At 39.8% G+C, this 23878-nt stretch overlaps 1 protein-coding gene across 5 annotated transcripts in view; it reads right to left on the minus strand.

Annotated features, from left to right (window-relative positions):
- Positions 1-23878, minus strand: part of CDKAL1 (CDK5 regulatory subunit associated protein 1 like 1) — a 636452-nt gene that overhangs the window by 523281 nt on the left and 89293 nt on the right. For all 5 annotated transcript variants that reach the window (XM_055322912.1, XM_055322911.1, XM_055322910.1 and 2 more), the window contains one exon: positions 5414-5498. In XM_055322912.1, the coding sequence (XP_055178887.1) occupies positions 5414-5498 (85 nt within the window). The remainder of the gene's footprint in view (positions 1-5413; positions 5499-23878) is intronic.

Consider the following 23878-nt stretch of genomic DNA (forward strand, 5'->3'; position numbering starts at 1 on the left):
AACTAGTGACTCTTGTCTATCCACTATCGGTATGGCTAAACCGCACTGCCCGTTTGGGTTAATAATGCACAAGGTCAAACAGAGGTTGACAGTCCATGATCAAAGCAAGCTGGCTATTCTTTCTGTCATTTATATAGAACACACAAGATGTGTTTATTTTCACCAGCCTCTGAATGACCTCCTTTAGGTGCACAGAAAAGATCCCACATTTCTATAAAGCATTAACCAAAGGAGTTCTCTTATTTGATACTCTCATTAAGAGCAAATTTTATTTTTTGAAACTTTTGATCTTTTTCATTTATTCAAGAGCCCCTCAAGTTAAAGGCCATATTGTCTAAATCAAATTGGTATAATGAATAAAACAAGGACAGGGCAACTAGCAAATGCTCAAGAAGAAAGAGTACACATTCAATAGGCTGCCATCACAAAATATGGGGCTCATTAGCGATTTTTTTCAAAATTAGCAAAGGCAACAGCATTTGAGATTTCAAAATTCAAAAGGCAGCCCCTCCCCCCCCCAAAATCACTCAACTCCATTTTCGCTACTTAAAACTCCTACTCTTTTATCAATCTGAATACTAGTAATACAAACACTGTAATACCTCCTCATAATTAAATGAACTAGAAGAGAGCCAATATAAAGTATTCAGCAGTACAGCCTACAGATTAATACAGATGGCCATTTTCATATCAGGTACATTACCTTGCCCAGATTAGGGAATTATTTAAAGGTTAAACATTTTCTCATCAGCACTAGTTTATAAAATGAAGACTTTCAAATAATTTTAAACCAATATTCTCTCTGACCAACATTAAATAACACTCCCTACAATACTGTATATGGTGTAAAGTTTCACCACCACCACCACGGGGTGGGGAGGGGGGGAGGGAGTTATCAGTCCATGTCTGTCTTGTCAGGATTTCACAATTCATGGATCTCAATCAATGAGATCAATGATTCATGAACCTTAATATCAATGGTATTAATCACATAAAAGACAGTAAATCCCTTAGAGTTATCTTTCTTCACTCCTGTTAAAATGAGATGACTAAGTGTGTGGTGGCTCAAGAGATAAAAATGAGGTGATAAGTAATTAAAGACAATTATTAAATACCAGAAATACACTGGAAAGGGCACAAAAGGAGATTAGAAATGATGACACTCAGAAATAAGTGGCAAGTTAAGCCATCATTATTTGTACAAGATCTAAGTTAAAAAAAAATAGACCTCAGCTCATCTTTGTGAATCTCTGAATTTGAACATAAGGGATTAAGTGAAGCAGAAAAAGGAGAAGGGAAACAGTCCATCAGACTCTCCTTCAATGTAAATGCTGTCCCACGATCATTAAAAAAAAAAAGTGAGAGAGGAGATTGAAGGGAAAGAATGTGTGCATGACTTAAGGTAAACTAGAGTTTATGAACTCTCCATCTTCATTTTTCTTCATGAAGGGATGGTGATGACAAGGGAAAAGGCATCCAAATGTATACAGGTCACTTGAATTTGACATCTTCTCAGTGTTAATTGTTATTGTGTCTTTTACCAGATTATATTTATTCTGGAAATAAATCAAATGCTAGCATAGGTGTTCTGTTAAACAAGAACTAATTCTGACTATCAAAAGCCTTCAAAATCATTTTTTTAAAAAATTTAATCACCTGTAATACTGTTTTTACATTTCCTTTCAATCAAGCATAAGAGTGCATTAAAGGAAACTATGCTTGCTACCACCAACTTTACAGTATTCAAATGACAATTTTCTTATGGGATTACTGCATTTAATCATTCAAACACCGTATCATTACTGAGAACCACATTCACTCATGGTTTATGTAGATAACAAAACCCAATGACATAAGTTATATCTGAGTTTTTAAATAAACTTTCAGAAACAGTCTAGCAGCACAGCCATTAGTTATACTACAAAATTGAGAATCACAGAAACTAAATTCTCTGGACTCTGTACTAAGAGGGTATCAGCAGCATGAATATGTAAAATATCCTTACATCTTATTTACCTTTCCTAGAGGGAAAGAGTAGATACCCTGGGGACATGAGAGACTTCTCATAAAATGGAAGGCATTCTTTGAAATGAGCAGCATCTGGTAATAATTTCCGGCTCCCTGTAACAACACAACAACAACAACAACAACAAAAACTCCTCCTCCTCACCACAACTCAACTCCCCTGTGCCACCCCACATCACTGCCACCCTCTTCTGCTTCCCACCATGGTACAAGTAAGAACTCTTCTCTGCTCCTTCTGTGGTTTCTGAGTTGAGGATGCCATCACATGCAACCATCACGTCTATGCAAAAAAACATAAAATCTCTATCTTTTAGTGTTGGTCTCTGATAACTACTTACCTGACAGCTTTACTTAGGAAGCACAATAATAAAATCATTAAACACAGTGACTCTGGTCAGACTGCCTAGGTTAAAATCCCAACTCTACCACTTTTTAATTGAACAGCCTTAGAGAACTTCCTCTGAAAAACAGATGCCGCTTCATCTGTAAAGCAGAATAAAACTATAACCTACAACTCAGTGAGACTGCAAGAGTTAAGCGAGGGGAGATCCAACTGAAGTAAAGCATTTTGAACAGTGTCTAGCACATGGAAGGCACTAGATGAGGATCAAACACGATCATCATTAGAGTATTTAGCCATGACTTCAAATAATGGCCAGCACAAAATCAAAACACTTCTTCCCTCTAACTGAACTCCCTGTCGGTCATTCCCTACTACATTCTACCCATGGGTCTCAAAGTCATTCTCAACAATGTTGAAAGTATAAAGAACTCTTCCTTCTTAAGTCGATTCCTTCCTTCCAAATATGAGTGCCTCCATGTGAGATGAGGCCACCAGCTTCTGAACTACTATAACTCTCTCCTGGTATGGGCCCCTGAGCTATACTCTTTCTTGTGCCCAGCCACCCTTCATACTGTTGCAAGAATTAATTCTGAGAGACCAAGGGAGCAAACGTGGCTAGAAAATGGGTATTTCTTTTAAATTACCTTGTACAGAAGTATAACAATGAAAAAAAAATTCTACATGGGTAAAAGGAGGACAGATTTTTTTTAAATAATAATATATAGTACTGGAACAATGTGGTTGTCCCTACATTGTTAAGGGAAAAGAGCTGAAATGTACAGATGCTATATGAAGAAATTATACATTCCTAGAGAGTCAAAGAAGACCTAAATATCTTAATTTATGGACTGGAAAACTCAAAATGAAGAGAGAAGCCAATTCTCTCCTCAAAGTCATCAAGAGATTCAATGACATCACAATCAGAATCACAACAGTATTTTCCTTGTTGAACTTAGAAACTGATATTAAATTTATATGGAAAGACAAAGGGCCAAGAAAAGCCAAGACACTCTTGATATCTAACAAATATCTCGACTTAATATGAATCTATATTAATCACTCACTGTGTAGAATTGTGCCAGAATAAGGAAAGACGTCAATGGAACCATACAGGGAGCCCAGGGACAGAACCAAACATTTATAGACACTCAACATGACAGACTGGGTAATACACAGACAAAAGAAGAATGGATTTTTTAAAAACAATAAATGATAGTGTCTACATGGGAAAAAAATGAAATCCTGGTACCAAACAACAAAAATTAACTGTACCTGTATTATAAACTTAATGTAAGAAGTAAAAACCATGAGACACTTAGAAGACAATATTGGAGAATATCTTAACTTCAAGGAAGAAAGACTTCTTAAATATAAAAGCACAGGCCCAAAAGAAAAAAAATTTAAGCGAAAATTTCTCTTCATCATAAGATACCATTAAAGAAAGTGAAAAGATAAGCCATAATTGACGCTTGCACCATGTATAACATGGAAAGATTAGTATACAGCATACATATAATATGAAAGACCCATATAACAAAATAAAAGATATAAATAGTAAAAAGACAGCAGGAAAAATATTCAAAACACCATTTCACAAAAAAGAGAAGTCCAAATGGCCACTAAACATATAAAAAGATGTTCAGCATCATTAGGAATCATGGAAATGCAAATGAAAACCACCATGGAATATCAACTCTACCACAAGACTGGCAAAAATTTAGAAGTCTGACTACATGAAGAACTGGCAAGAATGCAGAACAGCTACACACTTCCATTACTTCTGGGAGTAAACACTAGTACATCCATTCAGGAAAAAGAGTTTGACATTTCTAAAGTCTGAACACACACATACCTGTTATCCAGTAATTCAACTCTGAGGTACATATCCTAAAATAACTCTTGCACATGCACACCAGAGAAGGCATTCAAAATATTCACAGCAGCAGTGTTCACAAAAGCAAAACTCTGGGAAAACTCTATCAGTAATAAGATGACAAACTGATTCAGTGAAATGTAAGAATAGCCAGTTATATCATGTCCATCAAATGGATAAAACTAAAATTCTAATGCTGAGGAAAAAAAGTAAATCTCAGAACACGCACAGCATGAAGTCCAATAAATAAAGTCCAAATCAGGACAAAACTAAAGCATGCATTTTTTAGAGATACTCTTCATAAATGATAAACTTATTAATAAAAGTTAGACAATGACTCACAAAAATCAAGGTAAAGATGACTTCGTGGAGGTGTTTCAAACAGAGACACATGGTGGTTTCTAAAGTCTTAGCAATGTTACATTTCTTACGCTGGGTGGATATACTGGTGTTAAGTTTATTACTATATAAACTGTACAGGTTTCATAAAATTCTGATATACTTCATTTGATGTATTTCACAATAAAACCCACAGACTGAGCTTGAGTGTGAAGCAAGAGGAGTCTGGCTGGAAAGGCAAGAAGGACAACAGCTAAAAGAGGGTCCTGGAGCAGGTTTCACTAAGCAGGAAAAGGCATCAGTGGGGTTAGCTGAGGTTGAAAACACAGAAAAATGAGGACATAACTTATAAAGCGAAGTTTCTGAGAAGGTGATTTAGAGTACAGGCGAAAAAGGATCCTTCTTCCCCTTGAACCTGGGGGAACAGTAAGAAGCAAGGACTTACATGACATTCTCCCGCAGTGAACTGTGATTCCCCTGAGAGTGGGTATTATTAGCATCTAGCATAGTGCTAATGGGGAGGAAGAGAAAAGAGGGAAGGACTGTTTCAAGTCAGCCCAAAGTGTGGACTGGATTCCCTGACAAAATGACATCATGGATACTCAACAAATACTCAAATCACCTTTAATTAGCTAACGTTACCAATATTCAAGTCACCTATCAGAAAAGTCCACAATAAAGTTTCATTCTTTATCAAATCATGTCAAAACAGTAGAAACTTACCAAGTCCAATTCATACTCTTTTTGATACATACTAAATATTAGGAAATTTTTTAAAGTGGATTTCCTGAACTTAACTTCACTTATTAAAAAAAAAAACAACTTCCACTTACTTAATTGAGTTTCTAAAGTGGTCTTCAGCTGGATTTTTTACAGTACAACTATTCAGGAGCCATAAATCTGCCTCTGATGCATTTTCTATAAAGAAACAAATTATAAGAAAGAAATTTCAGTATCACATTTAATCATTCAAAAGTCTCCAAGATCTTCCTCCAACAGCACTGAGATACACAGAAGCAGGTGGACAGTCAAGTAAGCATGCAACTGCATTACACTAGCTAAATGCTGTACAACATATGCAAATAGTTGTGAGAAACAAATATAAAAATCTGTAACATGTACTGTAGCTTTTCACTTAAAATATTTTTTAACAAATAAGCATTTTCTTCCTTTCTTTTCCATACTTGAGAGTATTTTAAAACTTCCAAAAACTAAAGTGGAACTGGCCTAATCTTACTTCTGAATATGCAAATTAGCTGCCTTTTATCAATATGCTATAGGCACAGATGTTATCATATACTGAATATTCTGCAGCTTAAGAATTTTTTAAAAATATAATTTGTCGGGATCCCTGGGTGGCGCAGCGGTTTAGCGCCTGCCTTTGGCCCAGGGCGCGATCCTGGAGACCTGGGATCGAGTCCCATGTCGGGCTCCCGGTGCATGGGGCCTGCTTCTCCCTCTGCCTGTGTCTCTGCCTCTCTCTCTCTCACTGTGTGCCTATCATAAATAAATAAAAATTTAAAATATATATATATATAATTTGTCTTTGAAAAAGTTAATGATTTATCTCAAAATGAGCCTTTCATTCCTCTCACCAGTTTAATCAAATATTATTATGTATGTGGTTCACCCCATCTTATCTGCAGGGACACATTCCAAGACCCCCAGGGGATACCTGACACCACAGATAATACTGAACCCTATAGGGATGCCTGGGTGGCTTAGTGGTTGAGCATACACCTTTGGCTCAGGGCATGATCCCAGGGTCTGGGATAGAGTCCCACATTGGCTCCCCACAGGAAGCTTGCTTCTCTATCTATCTATGTCTCTGCCTCTGTCTCTCATGAATAAATAAATAAAATGTTTTTTAAAAAAATACTGAACCCTATATACGCTATAGTTTTTTCTACACCTATATATCTGTGATAAAGTTTCATTTATACATTAGGCACAGTAAGAGAATAACAAAAACTGGGATCCCTGGGTGACTCAGTGATTTAGTGCCTGCTTTCAGCCTGGGGCGTGATCCTGGGGTTTGGGGATAGAGTCCCACGTTGGGCTCCCTGCAGGGAGTCTGTTTCTCCCTCTGCCTGTGTCTCTGCCTCTCTCTGTGTGTCTTTCATGAATAAATAATTTTTTAAAAAAGAGAACAAAAACTAATAATAAAATAAAACAATTATAACCATATATTGTAATAAAAGTTATGTGAGCGGGTCTCTCTCTCTCTGTAAAAAATACCTTATTATATTATGCTCACTCCTCTCCTTATGATGGCATGAGATGATAAATGCCTACATAATGAGATGATAGCATGTCTATGTGATGAGATGAAGTGAGGTGAACACACAGGCACTGGGATGCAGCATTAGCCTACTACTTGACCTTCTAACAATATGTCACAGGGAGGATCATCTGCTTCTGGACTGTGATTGACCACGGGTAACTGAAACCACAGGTAAGGGACGGGATGCTACCACCATACTGTGACAAACTCACTGGCAATGCAATCAATAACTCAAACCCATCAAACCTATGAAAGGACTCTGTAAATGCCTTAAGTGTTTACTGGTTATTCCAATACCTTGTTGCCTAACGGGACGTACACACTGAAACAGGACTACCACAATGAAAAAAAAAAAAAAACCAACATTGAAGACCGTAGCACCCTCAATGTTTACTAAGGTAGTAACAGAAGCTAAGGTACAATGACATGAAGAACCAGGAAAACAGAGGTCTGCGTGCACCTTCTCTACCTGGGAAGGGAATTTCAAGGGAAAACATGATGTCAAAGGGATGGCGAGCACAGCAAGGCTTTTAGTAATTGATAAAAACATTTTTACCAAACATTTTATCATAAAAATGATGAAATATTTTTAGAGACAAGAATAAAAAATTCTCAGATCAATTAAAGGCAAGGGAAGGTGCTTATTACTATTTATCCCTCCTAACCCGTCTCATTCCTTCCATGTGTATCCTCCTCCCACACCCCATGGTCGAATTTCCCTGCCAAAAGTCAGAGGGACCTTTTACTTAAAAAATCCAGCTATGTCACTTCCCTGCTCAAACTCAGAAACAATGGGTACTTACATATTGCCCCTCATTCCCTCCCAATTATTCCCCACAATGACACCCGAAGACATTCCTCTAATATCAATCTTCTGATGACTTCCAGGGTATTCAGGGCCCTTCCAGATCCAGCCAGCTCCCCAGCTTCAATATTAACTTCTCCCTACATTCATCTGTCCCTCCAGCCATACCAAATCCCCTGAAATTCCTAAAGCCTGCACTACTCTGTCCGGCTAGAATATCGTTGTTTCCTATCTACCCAACTAACTCCTACTCATCCTTCAGCTGCAGCCTGAGGTCGTAACTGCCTCTTCTCTGCACTCCCATGGTAAGACTGTGAACAGACTATTCTAGTACTTCACATCCTGTATTAAAATAATTCATTTTTTCCTCCTGGGGCCTGGCGGGGTAAACAACCCCCGCTGAGCCCGGCAGCAGGCAGGGGCAGAGCAGCTCCCCCAAGTGCTAACACCTGAAAATCAGCGCAACAGGCCCCTCCCCCAGAAGACCAGCTAGAGGGACCAGTGATACTCCCCCGTGTTCCAATACAACTTGTTTTTGGCCACTCTGCACTGAGCAAAATGACTAGAAGGAAAACCTCACTTCAAAAGAAAGAATCAGAAACAGCCCTCTTTCCCACAGAGTTACAAAATCTGGATTACACTTCAATGTCAGAAAGCCAATTCAGAAGCACCATTATACAGCTACTGGTAGCTCTAGAAAAAAGCATTAAGGCCTCACGAGACTTCATGACTGCAGAATTTAGATCCAATCAGGCAGAAATTAAAAATCAATTGAATGAGATGCAATCCAAACTAGAAGTCCTAAGGACGAGGGTTAACGAGGTGGAAGAACGAGTGAGTGACATAGAAGACAAGTTAATGGCAAAGAGGGAAACTGAGGAAAAAAGAGATAAACAATTAAAGAACCATGAAGACAGATTAAGGGAAATAAATGACACTCTAAGGAAGAAAAACCTACGTTTAATTGGGGTTCCCGAGGGCGCCGAAAGGGACAGAGGGCCAGAATATGTATTTGAACAAATCCTAGCTGAAAACTTTCCCAATCTGGGAAGGGAAACAGGCATTCAGATCCAGGAAATAGAGAGATCCCCCCCTAAAATCAATAAAAACCGTTCAACACCTCGACATCTAATAGTGAAGCTTGCAAATTCCAAAGATAAAGAGAAGATCCTTAAAGCAGCAAGAGACAAGAAGTCCCTGACTTTCGTGGGGAGGAATATTAGGGTAACAGCAGACCTCTCCACAGAGACGTGGCAGGCCAGAAAGGGCTGGCAGGATATATTCAGGGTCCTAAATGAGAAGAACATGCAACCAAGAATACTTTATCCAGCAAGGCTCTCATTCAAAATGGAAGGAGAGATAAAGAGCTTCCAAGACAGGCAAGAACTGAAAGAATATGTGACCTCCAAACCAGCTCTGCAAGAAATTTTAAGGGGGACTCTTAAAACTCCCCTTTAAGAAGAAGTTCAAGTAACTCTGAACGTGAATGGGCTTAATGACCCCATCAAAAGGCGCAGAGTTTCAGACTGGATAAAAAAAACAGGACCCATCTATTTGCTGTCTACAAGAGACTCATTTTAGACAGAAGGACACCTACAACCTGAAAATAAAAGGTTGGAGAACCATTTACCATTCAAATGGTTCTCAAAATATACCCTAAAAACTACAGAACACTTCTGAAAGAAATTGAGGAAGACACAAAGAGATGGAAAAATATTCCATGCTCATGGATTGGCAGAATTAATATTGTGAAAATGTCAATGTTACCCAGGGCAATTTACACGTATAATGCAATCCCTATCAAAATACCATGGACTTTCTTCAGAGACTTAGAACAAATTATTTTAAGATTTGTGTGGAATCAGAAAAGACCCCAAACAGCCAGGGGAATTTTAAAAAAAGAAAACCATATCTGGGGGCATCACAATGCCAGATTTCAGGTTGTACTACAAAGCTGTGTTCATCAAGACAGTGTGGTACTGGCACAAAAACAGACATATAGATCAATGGAACAGAACAGAGAACCCAGAAGTGGACCCTGAACTTTATGCTCAACTAATATACGATAAAGGAGGAAAGACGATCCACTGGAAGAAAGACAGTCTCTTCAATAAATGGTGCTGGGAAAATTGGACATCCACATGCAGAAGAATGAAACTGGACCACTCTCTTGCACCATATACAAAGATAAACTCAAAATAGATGAAAGATCTAAATGTGAGACAAGATTCCATCAAAATCCCAGAGAAGAACTCAGGCAACACCCTTTTTGAACTTGGCCACAGTAACCGGAGAAGGACAAACAGTGTATGTTCTCATTCATTTGGGGAATATGAATAATAGCGAAAGGGAATATAAGGGAAGGGAGAAGAAATGTGTGGGAAATATCAGAAAGGGAGACAGAACATAAAGACTTCTAACTCTGGGAAATGAACTAGGGGTGGTGGAGGGGGAGAAGGGTGGGGGGTGGGGGTGAATGGGTGACGGGCACTGAGGGGTACACTTGACGGGATGAGCACTGGGTGTTATTCTGTATGTTGGTAAATTGAACACCAATAAAAATTAATTTATAAAAATAATAATAATAATAATTCATTTTTCCAGCCTGTCTGTATTACTATTTAAGAAATACAGAAGATAATATATTTTTTAAGATTTTATTTATTTGAGAGAGAGAGAGAGAGAGCATGAATGGAGAGGCAGAGGTAGAAGCAGACTCCCCACTGAGCAGGAAGCCTGACATGGGGCTCAATCCCAGGACCCCGAGATCATGGCCTGAGCCAAAGGCAGACAACCAACTGAATCACCCAGGTGCGCCTGAAGACAACCTTTTTATCTGCTGCCCTCTGAATGCCCAGAGCCTAACACAGCGATTGATGGACACAGAATAAACATTTATATGCATGGAATGCTCAACAAGGTGCAAGTAGGTTCAGGAAGAGAGAAGGATGCTAGCTTATGTGGGACCACATGTATGGCACTTCTCCCATCCTGGTAAAGCTCTGAAGGCAACATTAATCTTTAGGAATTATCTTCAAGAGAGTAACCAATTTATTTAACAAATATTTAGGGCTGAGACCTTGCTCACAGTTACATGCTCAGCACTTACACCTGGTACATGGTAGATGCCCATCAAATACTGAGTGCTGATTTTTTAAAAGACAAGCTAAACTCTGAGCAATGCATTGCACAGATAAGAAAGAGTCATAGATGTTAACTAATGATTAAAAAATAAAGGCTAGGCATTTGTTTAAAATAAACAAATAGGGGCGCCTGGGTGGCTCAGTCAGTTAAGCGTCCAACTCTTCGTTTCAGCTCAGGTCATGACCTAAGGGTGGTGAGACTGAGCCCCACAATGGGCTTCATGCTGAGTGTGGAGTGTGCTTGAGCTTCTCTCCCTCTCCCTCTGTCCCACTGCCTGCACAAATGTGTGCATGCTCTCTCTAAAATAAATAATCTTTTTTAAAAATTAAACTTAAAAAAATTAACAAACAAAAACATAAAGACAGAACTGTGTCAGATGCCAGCTTTGTATCTTCTATTCAATCACCTTAAAGCCACCTCTCACTGTAAAGACAACTCTCACTATACATATTATAACAAAAGCCCTCTCAAGGAGAACTCCAGCGATAAATAAGGCAAATTATTCTACTTTGTCTGAAATGTTGCCAATGTTGGAATGTACAGACTTTCAAAATAAAGGAAATACTATGCTTGGTGATCTAACTGCAATCAACAGGAATCCAATGAATATACCAAAATGCCTAGAAAATTACACAACTTTTTAACCACGCCTCAAAAGAGAATGTCCTTTCCAAAAAACATAAGAGTTTCTTATCCAGTTATTTCCGAACTCAGTTAATATTGTCAGAACATGCTATTTATAAGCATAAATGTAGTCAGTAAACCACCATAACACAATGAAGATTTACTACGTGCCAGGCTCTATTCTAGGAACAAGGAATATGGCCGTAAGAAGAGTTTCTACCTTCAAGGAGTTTAAGTCTTGAGGAAGAAGCCTGATGAAAACAAGGTAATTTCAGATACTGGTCAATGCTACTAAGGTGATGAGAGACAGTAATGGGCAAAGAATAATTGGTCTCAGGAGTTAATCTGAGTTAAGACTCAAGTAATAAAAGACCATGCAAAGACCAGAAGAAAGAGCATTTCAAGAAGAAAATCCCACAAGTAAAAGGCCATGAAACAGAGAGCTTGTCGTGTTCTGGTATCAGAGAGACCAGTGTGACAAGACACAGGGAAAGTCGGTATAGGAAGGTCCAAGAGACAGGCAGCAACCAGAGTGCTGTATTGTAAATATAACAGGAAATCACCACTGGGTTTCAAAAGGCTAATTTCTACTTTGGAAAGCCTATTCTAGAAGTGCCATGAAGACTGTAAATGGGGCAAAAGTAAAAGTAATTGGGGGAATAAGGAAAGAAAACCAATTGGAAGCTGGTGCATTGGTCTAAGGAGTTAAGTGAAGAGCATGGTAACCTGTGCTGGGATTACAGCAATAGCAAAAGTGAGAAGAAATGCGGGCCTATTCTGGAGGCAGAATCAAGAGCATTCACAGCTAGATTAAATGGGAACAGTACAAGAAGGAATCAGCAGGGTTCACAAGCACATGGAAAGAATCTGGGCCTGAGCCTTTCAGGTGCTTGTGGTGACATTTACATTTACTAACAGGAGGACAGTGTGCGGACAAGAGAATCAACAGGGCTTTTCATCAACATCTTCTCTTATTGCTTCTGGATTTTGAGTCATAATTAACAAGTTTCCTCTATTCCATCACTAGGGAGATTGACAATGTTTTCTCCTAATACACACATGGTTTTACATGTAGATCGTTGATCTGCTACGAATGTATCCTGATACACATAGATCTCACTCAATTTTTTTAAAAATATTTTATTTATTTATTTATTTATTCACAAGAGACACAGAGAGGAAGAGACATAGGCAGAAGGAGAAGCAGGCTCCATGCAGGGAGCCCATGTGGGATTCGATCCTGGATCCCAGGATCACGCCCTGAGCGAAAGGCAGACGCTCAACCCCTGAGTCACTCAGGCATCCCCTCACTCAATTTTTTAAATGCAAAATGAAATAAAATCTTATATTCTCATATCAAATTGGAAAATATTAAAAGGTATGACACTATCTAGTGCTAGCAAAGGAATGGAGAAACTGGCAACTTTGCTGATGGCAATCTCTACTCACGAAAAGCTTTGGAATGCAATGTGAGAATAGCTCTCAAAAATTTAAATGTGCATCAGAACTTCTCTAACATGTGCTTGTAGACTACTTGCACCACACACGTATATATTTATATACACCTCTATATGCACATACATACATACACATATATACAGAAACTAATCAATTTTTTAAATCTCTGTGAACATTACTGACAAAGCAAAAAAATCTAGAAAGCCTATATATCCATTATATGGAAACTGTTTAAATAAATTATGAGACTACTGCTAAAATATCACTGATTTGTCCAAAAAACAAGATACATCTGTAAATGATTTATAATAATCTTTATTAAATCATCAGGTAAAAGAAAGCAAGGTACACATTGGAGTTCTTATATATGCTTTTTACAAAGGGAAATTCCATTCTAAGCAAAGAAAATTTCTGGAAGCATATACAAACACTGAGATGTTTGCCCTTGAGAGTCAGATGAAGGGCAAGCTGTTCATGTGCCCCTTTTATATTCTTTCTGTTTCCCATTTTCAAACTTGCATGGGCATTACTTTTATAACTCAATAACGTTTAATCCTGAGAAGGAATATGTTAATATTTTATTTATATCCATCTGTAGTGCTTGAATTTTTTTTAAAGAGATTTTATTTTTAATTTTTATTTATTTATGATAGTCACACAGAGAGAGAGAGAGGCAGAGACATAGGCAGAGGGAGAAGCAGGCTCCATGCACCGGGAGCCCGACGTGGGATTCGATCCCAGGTCTCCAGGATCGCGCCCTGGGCCAAAGGCAGGTGCCAAACCGCTGCGCCACCCAGGGATCCCCTGTAGTGCTTGAATTTCTTAAAGTATGTATCGCTTTTTTTCATTTAAGAAAATGAAATCAAACTTTAAATTTTTTTAAGTTTCCTTTTCCAGAGAGCTTATAATCAATAGTGTTCTCTCTTTTTAAGGTGAGAATATAAAAAGCTATTTTCCTGCTGATATCCATCATGAAAACAGAGACCTGATATACATTTTCTGAGGGACTTCTCTCCCCACTGCTAAGAGCTTTTGTACTCATTGAACCAAGAAAATGATGGTCATTGGCACACCACCTACTCTGAGGGTGAGGAAGGAGAAACAAACTATTTGTTTTCATCAAAATGCATTACTTTCCAAACTATTTCTTTATGTACACAAGAAAAATTATTTTTAAATCTAAAATAACTGAGTACATGTTATGCATCCAGCAATGAACACGCATATCATATTCATTTTTTTCCCCCACTTACTCTTCCCAATTTGAGATAGGTTCATTTTTACTCTAATTTTAGACAGGGAATCTAAGCCTTAGAAAGGAAAAGTAACTTGCCTAAAATCACACAGCAAGGTGAGGGGGGGGGCACAGGATTAGAAATCCAGACAAACTGACTCCAGAGACTATAAACTTAAGGAAATTAGAATGCCTCATTAGTGGTTCTTTGCCTCTTGATCAAAAATAATACAGACAATATCTAAAAACAAAGTAAAGAAGTATTACATGGCCTTGAGGTTGCCTCATGGTATTTTCTAAGAAGACTAATAATCAGGCTTCAAAAGGAACTTGTTTGGCTATTTCCAAAATTTCCAAGATCTTGAACATGTCAGCTCTTGGCCTTCTGTAATCCGTGGGAGACATGCAAATCAAGAGAGAATTAATAATGAGCAGAGGATCATTGCTCCAAAGCACAGGCTGACTCTCACAGCAACCAATCTTCCCTTCACCCTGCAGGCTTGCACATAATGGCCACATGACAAAAGAGGTGGCCATGGTTCATATGCACACACTCAGAACACATTTATCTTACACAACTGTTCCATTGGAAAGTCACCTAGAAGAGATGCACATAACACAGAGAGAAGCCTATTCGTGGATTTAAGTAAGGCAGCTAAGAGAGCTAATACAAAAACAACAATAAAAAATTTCACTAAGAACAAAATGAAGATGGGGAAAAAACACTGATTATTTTAAGCTCACAAGCATTTTGAGGGAGTCTCTTTACCATGGAACTCTGGAAGACAAGTCCAAACAGTTTAAATGTCCATTATGCTTAATCATACCCAGGGAGTGAGTTTATGGTACAATCATTGGATGCCTTACTGCGAAGTCAGAGAATATAGTATGCTTTTGTAAGAGAATTTAAAAGTGCTGTTAAGGTACATGTTTAAAAATAACTTCTTAAAACCAATAAAAAGTAAAATTAAAGTTCTGGTCAGTGGATTAATTTTTTCTTCTGCATTCTCTGTTCTCCATAGTGACTATGTAATGCACAGAACGGAATAGCCATGTTTTCACAATCTGTTTTACAATAGTAATTAAAATGATCTATGAGGGGGCACCTGGATGGCTCAGTCAATGAAGTATTTGCCTTTGGCTCAGGTTATGATCCCAGGGTCCCGGATCCAGCCCCACATCTGGATCCCTCTCCCTCTGCTCCTCCACCCCACCCCTATAGTTCATGTTCTCTCTCTCTCTTCTTCTCTTCCAATCAAATTAATAAATAAAGTCTTAAAAAAAAAAAAAAGGATCCATGCCAAAGTAGGAGCGAAAAGAAGGAGCAAAGCCTCAGGAATGAAACTGGACACAATCCAGAGCAAAAAAACAAGAGGAAAATACACTCTCTTCTCCCCATTCCTACCCTCCAGGCTTCCATCGGTGCTTCCCATTGGCCTTTCTGACCCACAAAAGCCAAAAGATAGAGAAGACTGTGAGAGGCAGTTCCATGCAGCACAGAGAAAGTCAAGGGACTGTATCTGAGAGCCAACTGGCAAATGATTGAACGTAACCTCTTCCAATCCTCCCATCTTTCTGAACAGCACATCCACCCAAATGCTGAAACCAGAGACCTGGGAGCCACCTTTAATCACACTTTTCCCATTACCATCCCTACAGCACATCCAATTATTCCCAAGATATCTTACCTCCAAAATAATAGTAATGCCTCTACTTCCTTCTACTGTCACTACCCTAGTATGAGCCAAGATGTCTCTCACAGGCTAGGCAATAGCCTCCTGCCTCCCTATAGCTGCAGTCAGGTGACTAGAACCAATCAAAGAACCGGGCGCCTGGGTGGCTCATTCGGTGGAGTATCTGCCTTTGGCAGGTCATGATCTCAGGGTCCTAGGATCGAGACCCCATCAGGCTCCCTGCTCAGGCCCCCTGCTTCTCCCTCTCCCTCTGCCTGCGGCCCCCTCCCCTACTCATGCTGTCTCTCGATTTCTCTCAAATAAATAAAGTCTTAAAAAAAAAAAAAAACTATCAAGGACCCAAAGGAAAAGCTGGAGCTTTTTGTTTTAACAGGCTTAGGTAATCTATAATATGGATAATGAAAACTGGGTTCATTAGATACATCCTACTGGCAGCAAGCTGAAAACCTATTTTGGTAAGGGAAAGAATAAGTCACTATTGATAATTCACTACATACAAAAAAAAAAAAAAGAGCTGCTAAAAAATGCAACTATGTCTTTTTTTTTTTCAAGAACTCAGCAAAACACAATTCCAGTATATTGTTGAACGTTTCACACTTAAACAGACCAAAAAAATAAACAGCAACTGCATAAACAGAAAAGGGGGAAAAAAAAAAAACCTTTTTATCTTTGGCCTTTTTTAACCATGTTGTAAAGCCAACTACTTACAGGACAGAAAGCTAGGGATGCTGGGGGTTAGACCTGTAGCTATATTCCCTCCTTAAGAGACTATATGAACATGGTTACAGCACAAGCAAAGTCAGAAGTAGGCCAGAGAAGGCTCCACAGCTAGTTTGATCGTCTGAGGTCATTTTTTAATGGCTGAACCCTCACAAGATGGACTAAAATATAAAATGTAAATTAAAAACACAAATTTTCCTTTTTAAAGTAGGTTGAAGAAAAACAACAGGGCCATGGCAGTTTGGGTTCTGTCTTCCTCCCTATTGCACACTTTGCAGTTGTGGTTGGATGCTGCAATGCCGAGCACCCATGGGTGGCACTGTCTACAGCAGGCTCTCCACTCACAGGAAGTGGAGCATAAGTGGGTAAAGGTGGCCTTTATTATTTTTTTAATAAATTAATTTTTATTGGTGTTCAATTTACCAACATACAGAATAACACCCAGTGCTCATCCCGTCAAGTGTCCCCCTCAGTGCCCGTCACCCATTCACCCCCACCCCCCGCCCTCCTCCCCTTCCACCACCCCTAGTTCATTTCCCAGAGGTAGGAGTCTTTATGTTCTGTGTCCCTTTCTGATATTTCCCACACATTTCTTCTCCCTTCCTTTATATTCCCTTTCACTATTATTCACATTCCCCAAATGAATGAGAACATACAATGTTTGTCTTTCTCCGATTGACTTATTTCACTCAGCATAATACCCTCCAGTTCCATCCACGTTGAAGCAAATGGTGGGTATTTGTCATTTCTAATGGCTGAGTAATATTCCATTGTATACATAAACCACATCTTCTTTATCCATTCGTCTTTTGATGGACACCGAGGCTCCTTCCACAGTTTGGCTATTGTGGACATGGCTGCTAGAAACATCGGGGTGCAGGTGTCCCGGCGTTTCATTGCATCTGAATCTTTGGGGTAAATCCCTAACAGTGCAATTGCTGGGTCATAGGGCAGGTCTATTTTTAACTCTTTGAGGAACCTCCACACAGTTTTCCAGAGTGGCTGCACCAGTTCACATTCCCACCAACAGTGCAAGAGGGTTCCCTTTTCTCCGCATCCTCTCCAACATTTGTGGTTTCCTGCCTTGTTAATTTTCCCCATTCTCACTGGTGTGAGGTGGTATCTCATTGTGGTTTTGATTTGTATTTCCCTGATGGCAAGTGATGCAGAGCATTTTCTCATGTGCATGTTGGCCATGTCTATGTCTTCCTCTGTGAGATTTCTCTTCATGTCTTTTGCCCATTTCATGATTGGATTGTTTGTTTCTTTGGTGTTGAGTTTAATAAGTTCTTTAAAGATTTTGGAAACTAGCCCTTTATCATATGTTATTTGCAAATATCTTCTCCCATTCTGTAGGTTGTCTTTTAGTTTTGTTGACTGTATCCTTTGCTGTGCAAAAGCTTCTTATCTTGATGAAGTCCCAATAGTTCATTTTTGCTTTTGTTTCTTTTGCTTTCGTGGATGTATCTTGCAAGAAGTTACTGTGGGTGGCCTTTATTTTTAAGTTTAATTTTTCCTTTTGCTGTTTAGTTATCCTCATCGGTCTTTGCTTCTTGGTATCAACATCATCCTCAACATCTCCTGCTGCCCATTTGCTCTAGTCTACCTCAGCTTCCTCATCGTCATCTCCACCCTCTTGATCCTCCTCCCCAGCCCCTAGGCCCCACTGGTGGCCTCCGGTTCCCCACTTTCCTCATCAGCATCCCCACTAGCAAATATAGATTTTCTACTCTCTGCCCTGCCACTATTTCCTTCTCGTCTAGTAAGTCCTTGATGGTGACACAGAGCTGGTGTCCACAACCACATCTGATATGGTGGGGCACACCAGTGATCCAATGCAGCCAACTAGAAAGAATTTCAGAGCCTAGGAACTATGGTGATAGGGTTACCTGAGTCTGCACTGGCAGAGGGAGTGTTGGAGGTAATAGATGCAGCAAGCATGGAGCCAGATAGGGGAAAACTGCCAGGATGACTTTCCAGAGCAACCAGTCTAATCATAGCCTTGAATTCATGTATTCTATGGAAAATTTCCTTCCTGATTCAAATAGTCTAAAAGTAATATACTGAAAAAGAGTTCTGTGTAGCCAAGGAGCAAATTATAACCAAGAAAAACGACTCACTAGTAAATATGCAAAACATCTGGTTTTCATTCAGAATGATATACAAATCCTCAATTGTGCAGCACAAATCAATAACTTGAGTCATCTGCTGGGAATGACCAATTCACCCTGATGACCAATTTCTAAGACAAATTCTAGTGTACAGAAATATCTCCTTGAAGTAAAGCTTACATTATATGCTGAATATCATCTCAAATACAAGAGCTACCTCTGGATTTTTAATCTTGGAAACTTACTAGATCAAAACTTACCACTTTGGTGGTAATCAAAAGAAAAAAAGCCCATAGGAAATTGCCAAGACAGGAAAGATCCAGATAAAAGATAAAGTTACAGATTAGGTCTAGGTTCGCTAGACTCCAAAGGGCAAAGAACACCAAAGATCTCTGACTAAAACAGTGAAGCTGAATGTATGGAGTCAAGGACTCCAAGGCCAGTCTATTCTGATGTGTCAAGAGTCGACCCCACACCAATGTTAGGTATTCTGATACAATCCCTAGAGAGAAAAAAAATGAGCTCGCTATACACTTAGTAGGCATCTAGTAATTGTCCAACTGATTAACAGTTATCCATAAATAATATTCCCCAAATAGCAATTTCAGACTTTCTAAAATTACAAATATGAGTTATCAATTTGAGACCAAAAATAAGTAGCAACAAAAAGAAGAAACAATACTAGGGGGCACCTGGGTGGCTCAGTCAATTTTAAGCATCAGCTCAGGTCATGATCTCAGTGTCCTGGGACAGAGGCCTGTGTGGGGCTCCCTGCTCAGCCGGGAGTCCACTTCTCTTTCCCCTTCTGCCCCCCCCCCCCGCCACCCCTGCTTGTGTGCACGCTCTCTGTCAAATAAATAAAGTCTTAAAAGAAAAAAAGAGACAGATATATAGTGACAAAAAGGGAGGCTGGTCGCTGCCTAGGGCTGCGAAGTCCCGGTGGACTGAGGGTGAAAGATGTGGAGTTTCTATTTGGAGTAATGAATAGGTTTTAAATTGAACATGGTGACAGATGCACAACTCTGTGAGTATACAAAAAGCTACTGAATTGTATACTTCCTTTTTTTTAAAAAAAGATTTTATTTATCTATTCATGAGAGACACACAAAGGCGGGCGGGCAGAGACACAGACAGAGGGAGAAGCAGACTCCATGCAGGAGCCTAAAAATCCAACTGCTAAAAAATGCAATGGGACTCGATCCCGGGTCTCCAGGATCATGCCCTGGGCTGAAGGCAGCGCTAAACCGCTGAGCCACCGGGCTGCCCAAATTGTACACTTCCAACGGTATATAATAGGACAGATCTTAATACATTTAAAAAAAATTTTAAATACAAAGAAAAAAAAAACACACACTAAAGACAAGCTCGAGCCATACCCTCATTGTTCTCCATTTCTGGGCCCTCTGCCTAAATGCCTCTTCCACCACTCTGCCCCTGGCAGGCTCCTACTCAACCTTTCACAGCTTGGCTGCATGTCAGCTGCCCTAAGAGGCTGTCCCCACCCTCTTCAGAAAGAGGAAAGCACTGCTTCCCCCACGCCCACAAATGAGCTCATGGCACTCCGTGGCAAATATTCCTAGATATGTCTCTCCCAATCTATGACCCTCAATGCTACACTCCCAGAGCCAACCTCAGGACTTAGAGGAGAGTAGGCCCTCACCGTCAACGGATGGATGGATGGGTGGATGGATGGATGGATGGATGGAAGGAAGGAAGGAAAGAGGGAAGGAAGGAACAAAGGAATGAAGCGGAAAAAAAGAAAACGGAAGGAAGAATGAACAAACAAGCAAAGATCAAGGACACAGAAAGCCATGTTAATGAATAAGCATCAAGACCAAACAAGAGGCAAACGGACTAGTTCTTGTCAGCAATCAAAAAGTTACCACTAGAAAAATACTTTCAGTAGAGGTGGTTGTGAAGGTCTGACAGAGAATCCAGTATTTCTCCCAGGAGAGCTGCTTGTTCTAAAAGGAACACTCACACACCAGGCAACCTCTCAATCTACAGGACACTGTATACCAGTAAAAAAAAACTACACTTACAAAAATATCAAGGAAGATGTTTTTTTCATCCTACAGGAATAATAATTATAGAAAAAAAAGAAAAAGAAAAAACCCTATGCATTAAAAATAAATTAGAAGGCCCGACAAGGTAGATCTTCCACAGGTCTGATCTCTACCATCTGGAGGTTCTTACAGGGCTCTAGAGACATGTTCTGCATCACCTGACTAGCTCATCTGGAAGGGCTGGCTGCTTAGAAAGCTGGCTCCAACCCCAAAAGTCTTCTTCATCTAATTATTCAACAGCAGCCCAAGCTTAGACCTGGAAAGCTACGGTTCTCATGTTGGCCTTGAAGGAGGCTGTTTCAATAATAGTTCAGGGATTAGGTAATAGGACCAAAGGTAGACTGTTCATTATGGGAAAACAAAGGCTCAATTAGGAAAGAGGCTTTTATAAAAATACAAGAACTTGTAGCTGCCTGGATATGGGAAATGACAGAGGGAGGAGCTAAAGGTTTCTGAACTGGAGAGTTGACAGAGAGAGACACTGAGACACCATAACAAAGGAAGAAGCTCTACAGAGAAGCAGATCAGAGGAGGAGAATGTAGCTTCAGTGGGAAACATGATGTTCACTTTAAGATGACTATCCAGTGATCCACGCCAAGCGACCGCACCACAAGCAACTGTAAACATATGAAAGAACTCATCTAAGATCAGGGATGCCCACGTCACCAGGGATGACAGACAACAGGCAATGGGGTGAGGAGGGCTATTTTACAGCAGGGGTAAAAATCATCAAGAAGATGGAAATATGTCACACAGGCATAGTAAGCGGTCAGGACTTCAAAAGAGGAGTGTTCGCCTGATTGAGTAATGGTGACAGAAAAATGGACCTAAAGTGGCAGCGCAGAACACTCTGCTGACCTCTTCTCCACCTTATGAATCAGTGGGCATTTGCCTAGAAGTCACAAGTGCAACTGAAATGCTTGACTTGATTTCCTACAGATTTCAATGTGACTATGCAATAATTAGAGCTCAATAACCACATTTGCATAGCACTTTACCATTTGCAAAGCATTTTTAAATACATTATCTCATCTGAGCTCCACAACATACCCATGAGGTAAGTATTTATAATCTCCACCTTCTGGATGAGGAAACAGGGAAGAAAAATGTTGTGACTTGCAAAAAGGCATCATAAGCAGGAAGTTGGGAGGTAAGGCCAGGATGGATCACTTACTCTCAGGCTAAACTGACTCTGCACTACCAATTTCCCTCTGAGGAAGGGACTGTGATGTGAGCTGTCCTCACTCACTCCCATGTACAGGCATTTTCTCTTTCATAATGCCCCAAACTAAGCTATTTATTCATACATACACTCACCTATTTTCCTCTAAGGTTTAGGATATTACAAATTACCTCTACTCCTCGTGAAAAGAGTTATGAAGTAGAAAGAAGAGGTGAGAAAGCAAGTAACAGGGGCTGATTAAGAACATAAGCTGATTAAGAATATAACCACCAAGAGAAAACTGGAACTCCCCTTACCCTCTCTACCCTTCTCTATCAATTTACTACAAAGTCACTGAGTGGGGCTGAAAGAAGCAAGCAACAGTACTAGGGGAAGGTGAGAGGCAGCACAAGGAGTATCAGAGCCCATCCGCAGTAAAAAGGGTGTCAGAGCACAAGCAGAATGAGGAAGGTATCTGTATAGGAGGATGGTGGCATGGGGTATCAGTGCCAGAGAAACAAAGAGCATGAGTATGGTCAAAATGAGAGTGGTCTGACATGAGATAGCACAGTTTGAGCAAAGTGAGAGCACCCACCAAGGCAGACAGCTCAGCTCAGAGTTGCAGAGACTGAGAAGAGCAAGACAGGCATCCCTGCAGGGGATGGCCCAGCCTGGGTTGTCAGGACTACAGCCCAAGGAGATGGACAGGTGCATGAAAGGGCAGCCTGGCATGGAGTATCAAAACCAAAGGGAGGTAAGGTGGCCCTGCCTGTTGCCAAAGCACACACAAGGTGAGAGAGGGAGGTGTGTGTGCAGGAGGATGGCCCCATGCAGTTTTAGAAGAACATGTGCAGAATGCACTGGAATCCAGTAAGGACAAGCAGGCATCCGTGTAAAAACACAGCAAGATGCAAGAGCACAGGAGTTCCAGAAACATCAAGGTTTGATAAGGAATAGAAAATTGACACTCCCCCAAAAAAACTCTCACAAAATACATCCTAAGGGAAAAAATTAACTTTACAGTGTGGAAACTCAGCAGACACCACCTTAACAAATTGATCAAAGTTAACATCACCAATAATGGGACAAATGAAAGTCAGGTGCCACATGACAGGACACATGGAGAGGAAACCAGCATCACTTTCAAAGATATTCCTGCCAAAGATGCAAAACTTGAACCTACTCGTGAGAGACATCAGACAGACACAAGTTAGAGAACAAACATTCAAATTACTGGACTATACCCCCTCAAAAATGCCAAAGATAAAAAGCCAAGAAAAAAGACAAAAACTAGTCCAGATTAAGGGAGTCTTCAAGACATCTGAAAAGTCCGTGCAAGATGGGAATACAAAATTGGTCCCCCTACTGTAAATACAGGGCACCACAGGAATAACGTGAAAGCGGCGGCCCGCAGACCAGGTGGCAGTGCCGTGCAGCTGTTAATGCCCCATGTTTAATGGCTATATTGGGGTTGTGTAAGAGAATAACTTTGCAGACACTAAAGAAATTTGGGAATGATGAGGCATTGAGTAATGGCTTCCCAGCAAATGGCTGAAAGAAGAGATTTTCGGTATTGCTCTTGTAACTTTACTATAAACACCATTTTTTTAAGTGTTATTTTTGAAACGAGATTAGAGAAGTAGGCTGCTCAGCAATATAAGGAGATATAGCTAATACCAAAAAAAAACAAAAAACAAAAAGAACAAAACAAAAATAAACCTCTAAGAGAATGTAAAGCACTATAAAATAAGAAGCATGACTCTATCTGCAAGGACATATTTTTTTTCCCTGACAGGAAAACAAGGATCAGTTTTATGGAAACAGCGTCAGTGGCAGGACCAATAAAGCTACTGACAAAGTGGTTTTTTTTTTTTAATGTTTAAAGGAATATTTATTTTAAAAAGTCAAAAGAGAAAAAAAAGAATATTCACATGTATGATTTTCATAAGTCTTTCCCTATATACAGAGAAATAAAATAAGTGAAGTTGATTCAGG

Source organism: Nyctereutes procyonoides, unplaced genomic scaffold (genome assembly GCF_905146905.1).
Source record: "Nyctereutes procyonoides isolate TBG_1078 unplaced genomic scaffold, NYPRO_anot_genome, whole genome shotgun sequence".
Classification (NCBI taxonomy): Eukaryota; Metazoa; Chordata; class Mammalia; order Carnivora; family Canidae; genus Nyctereutes; species Nyctereutes procyonoides.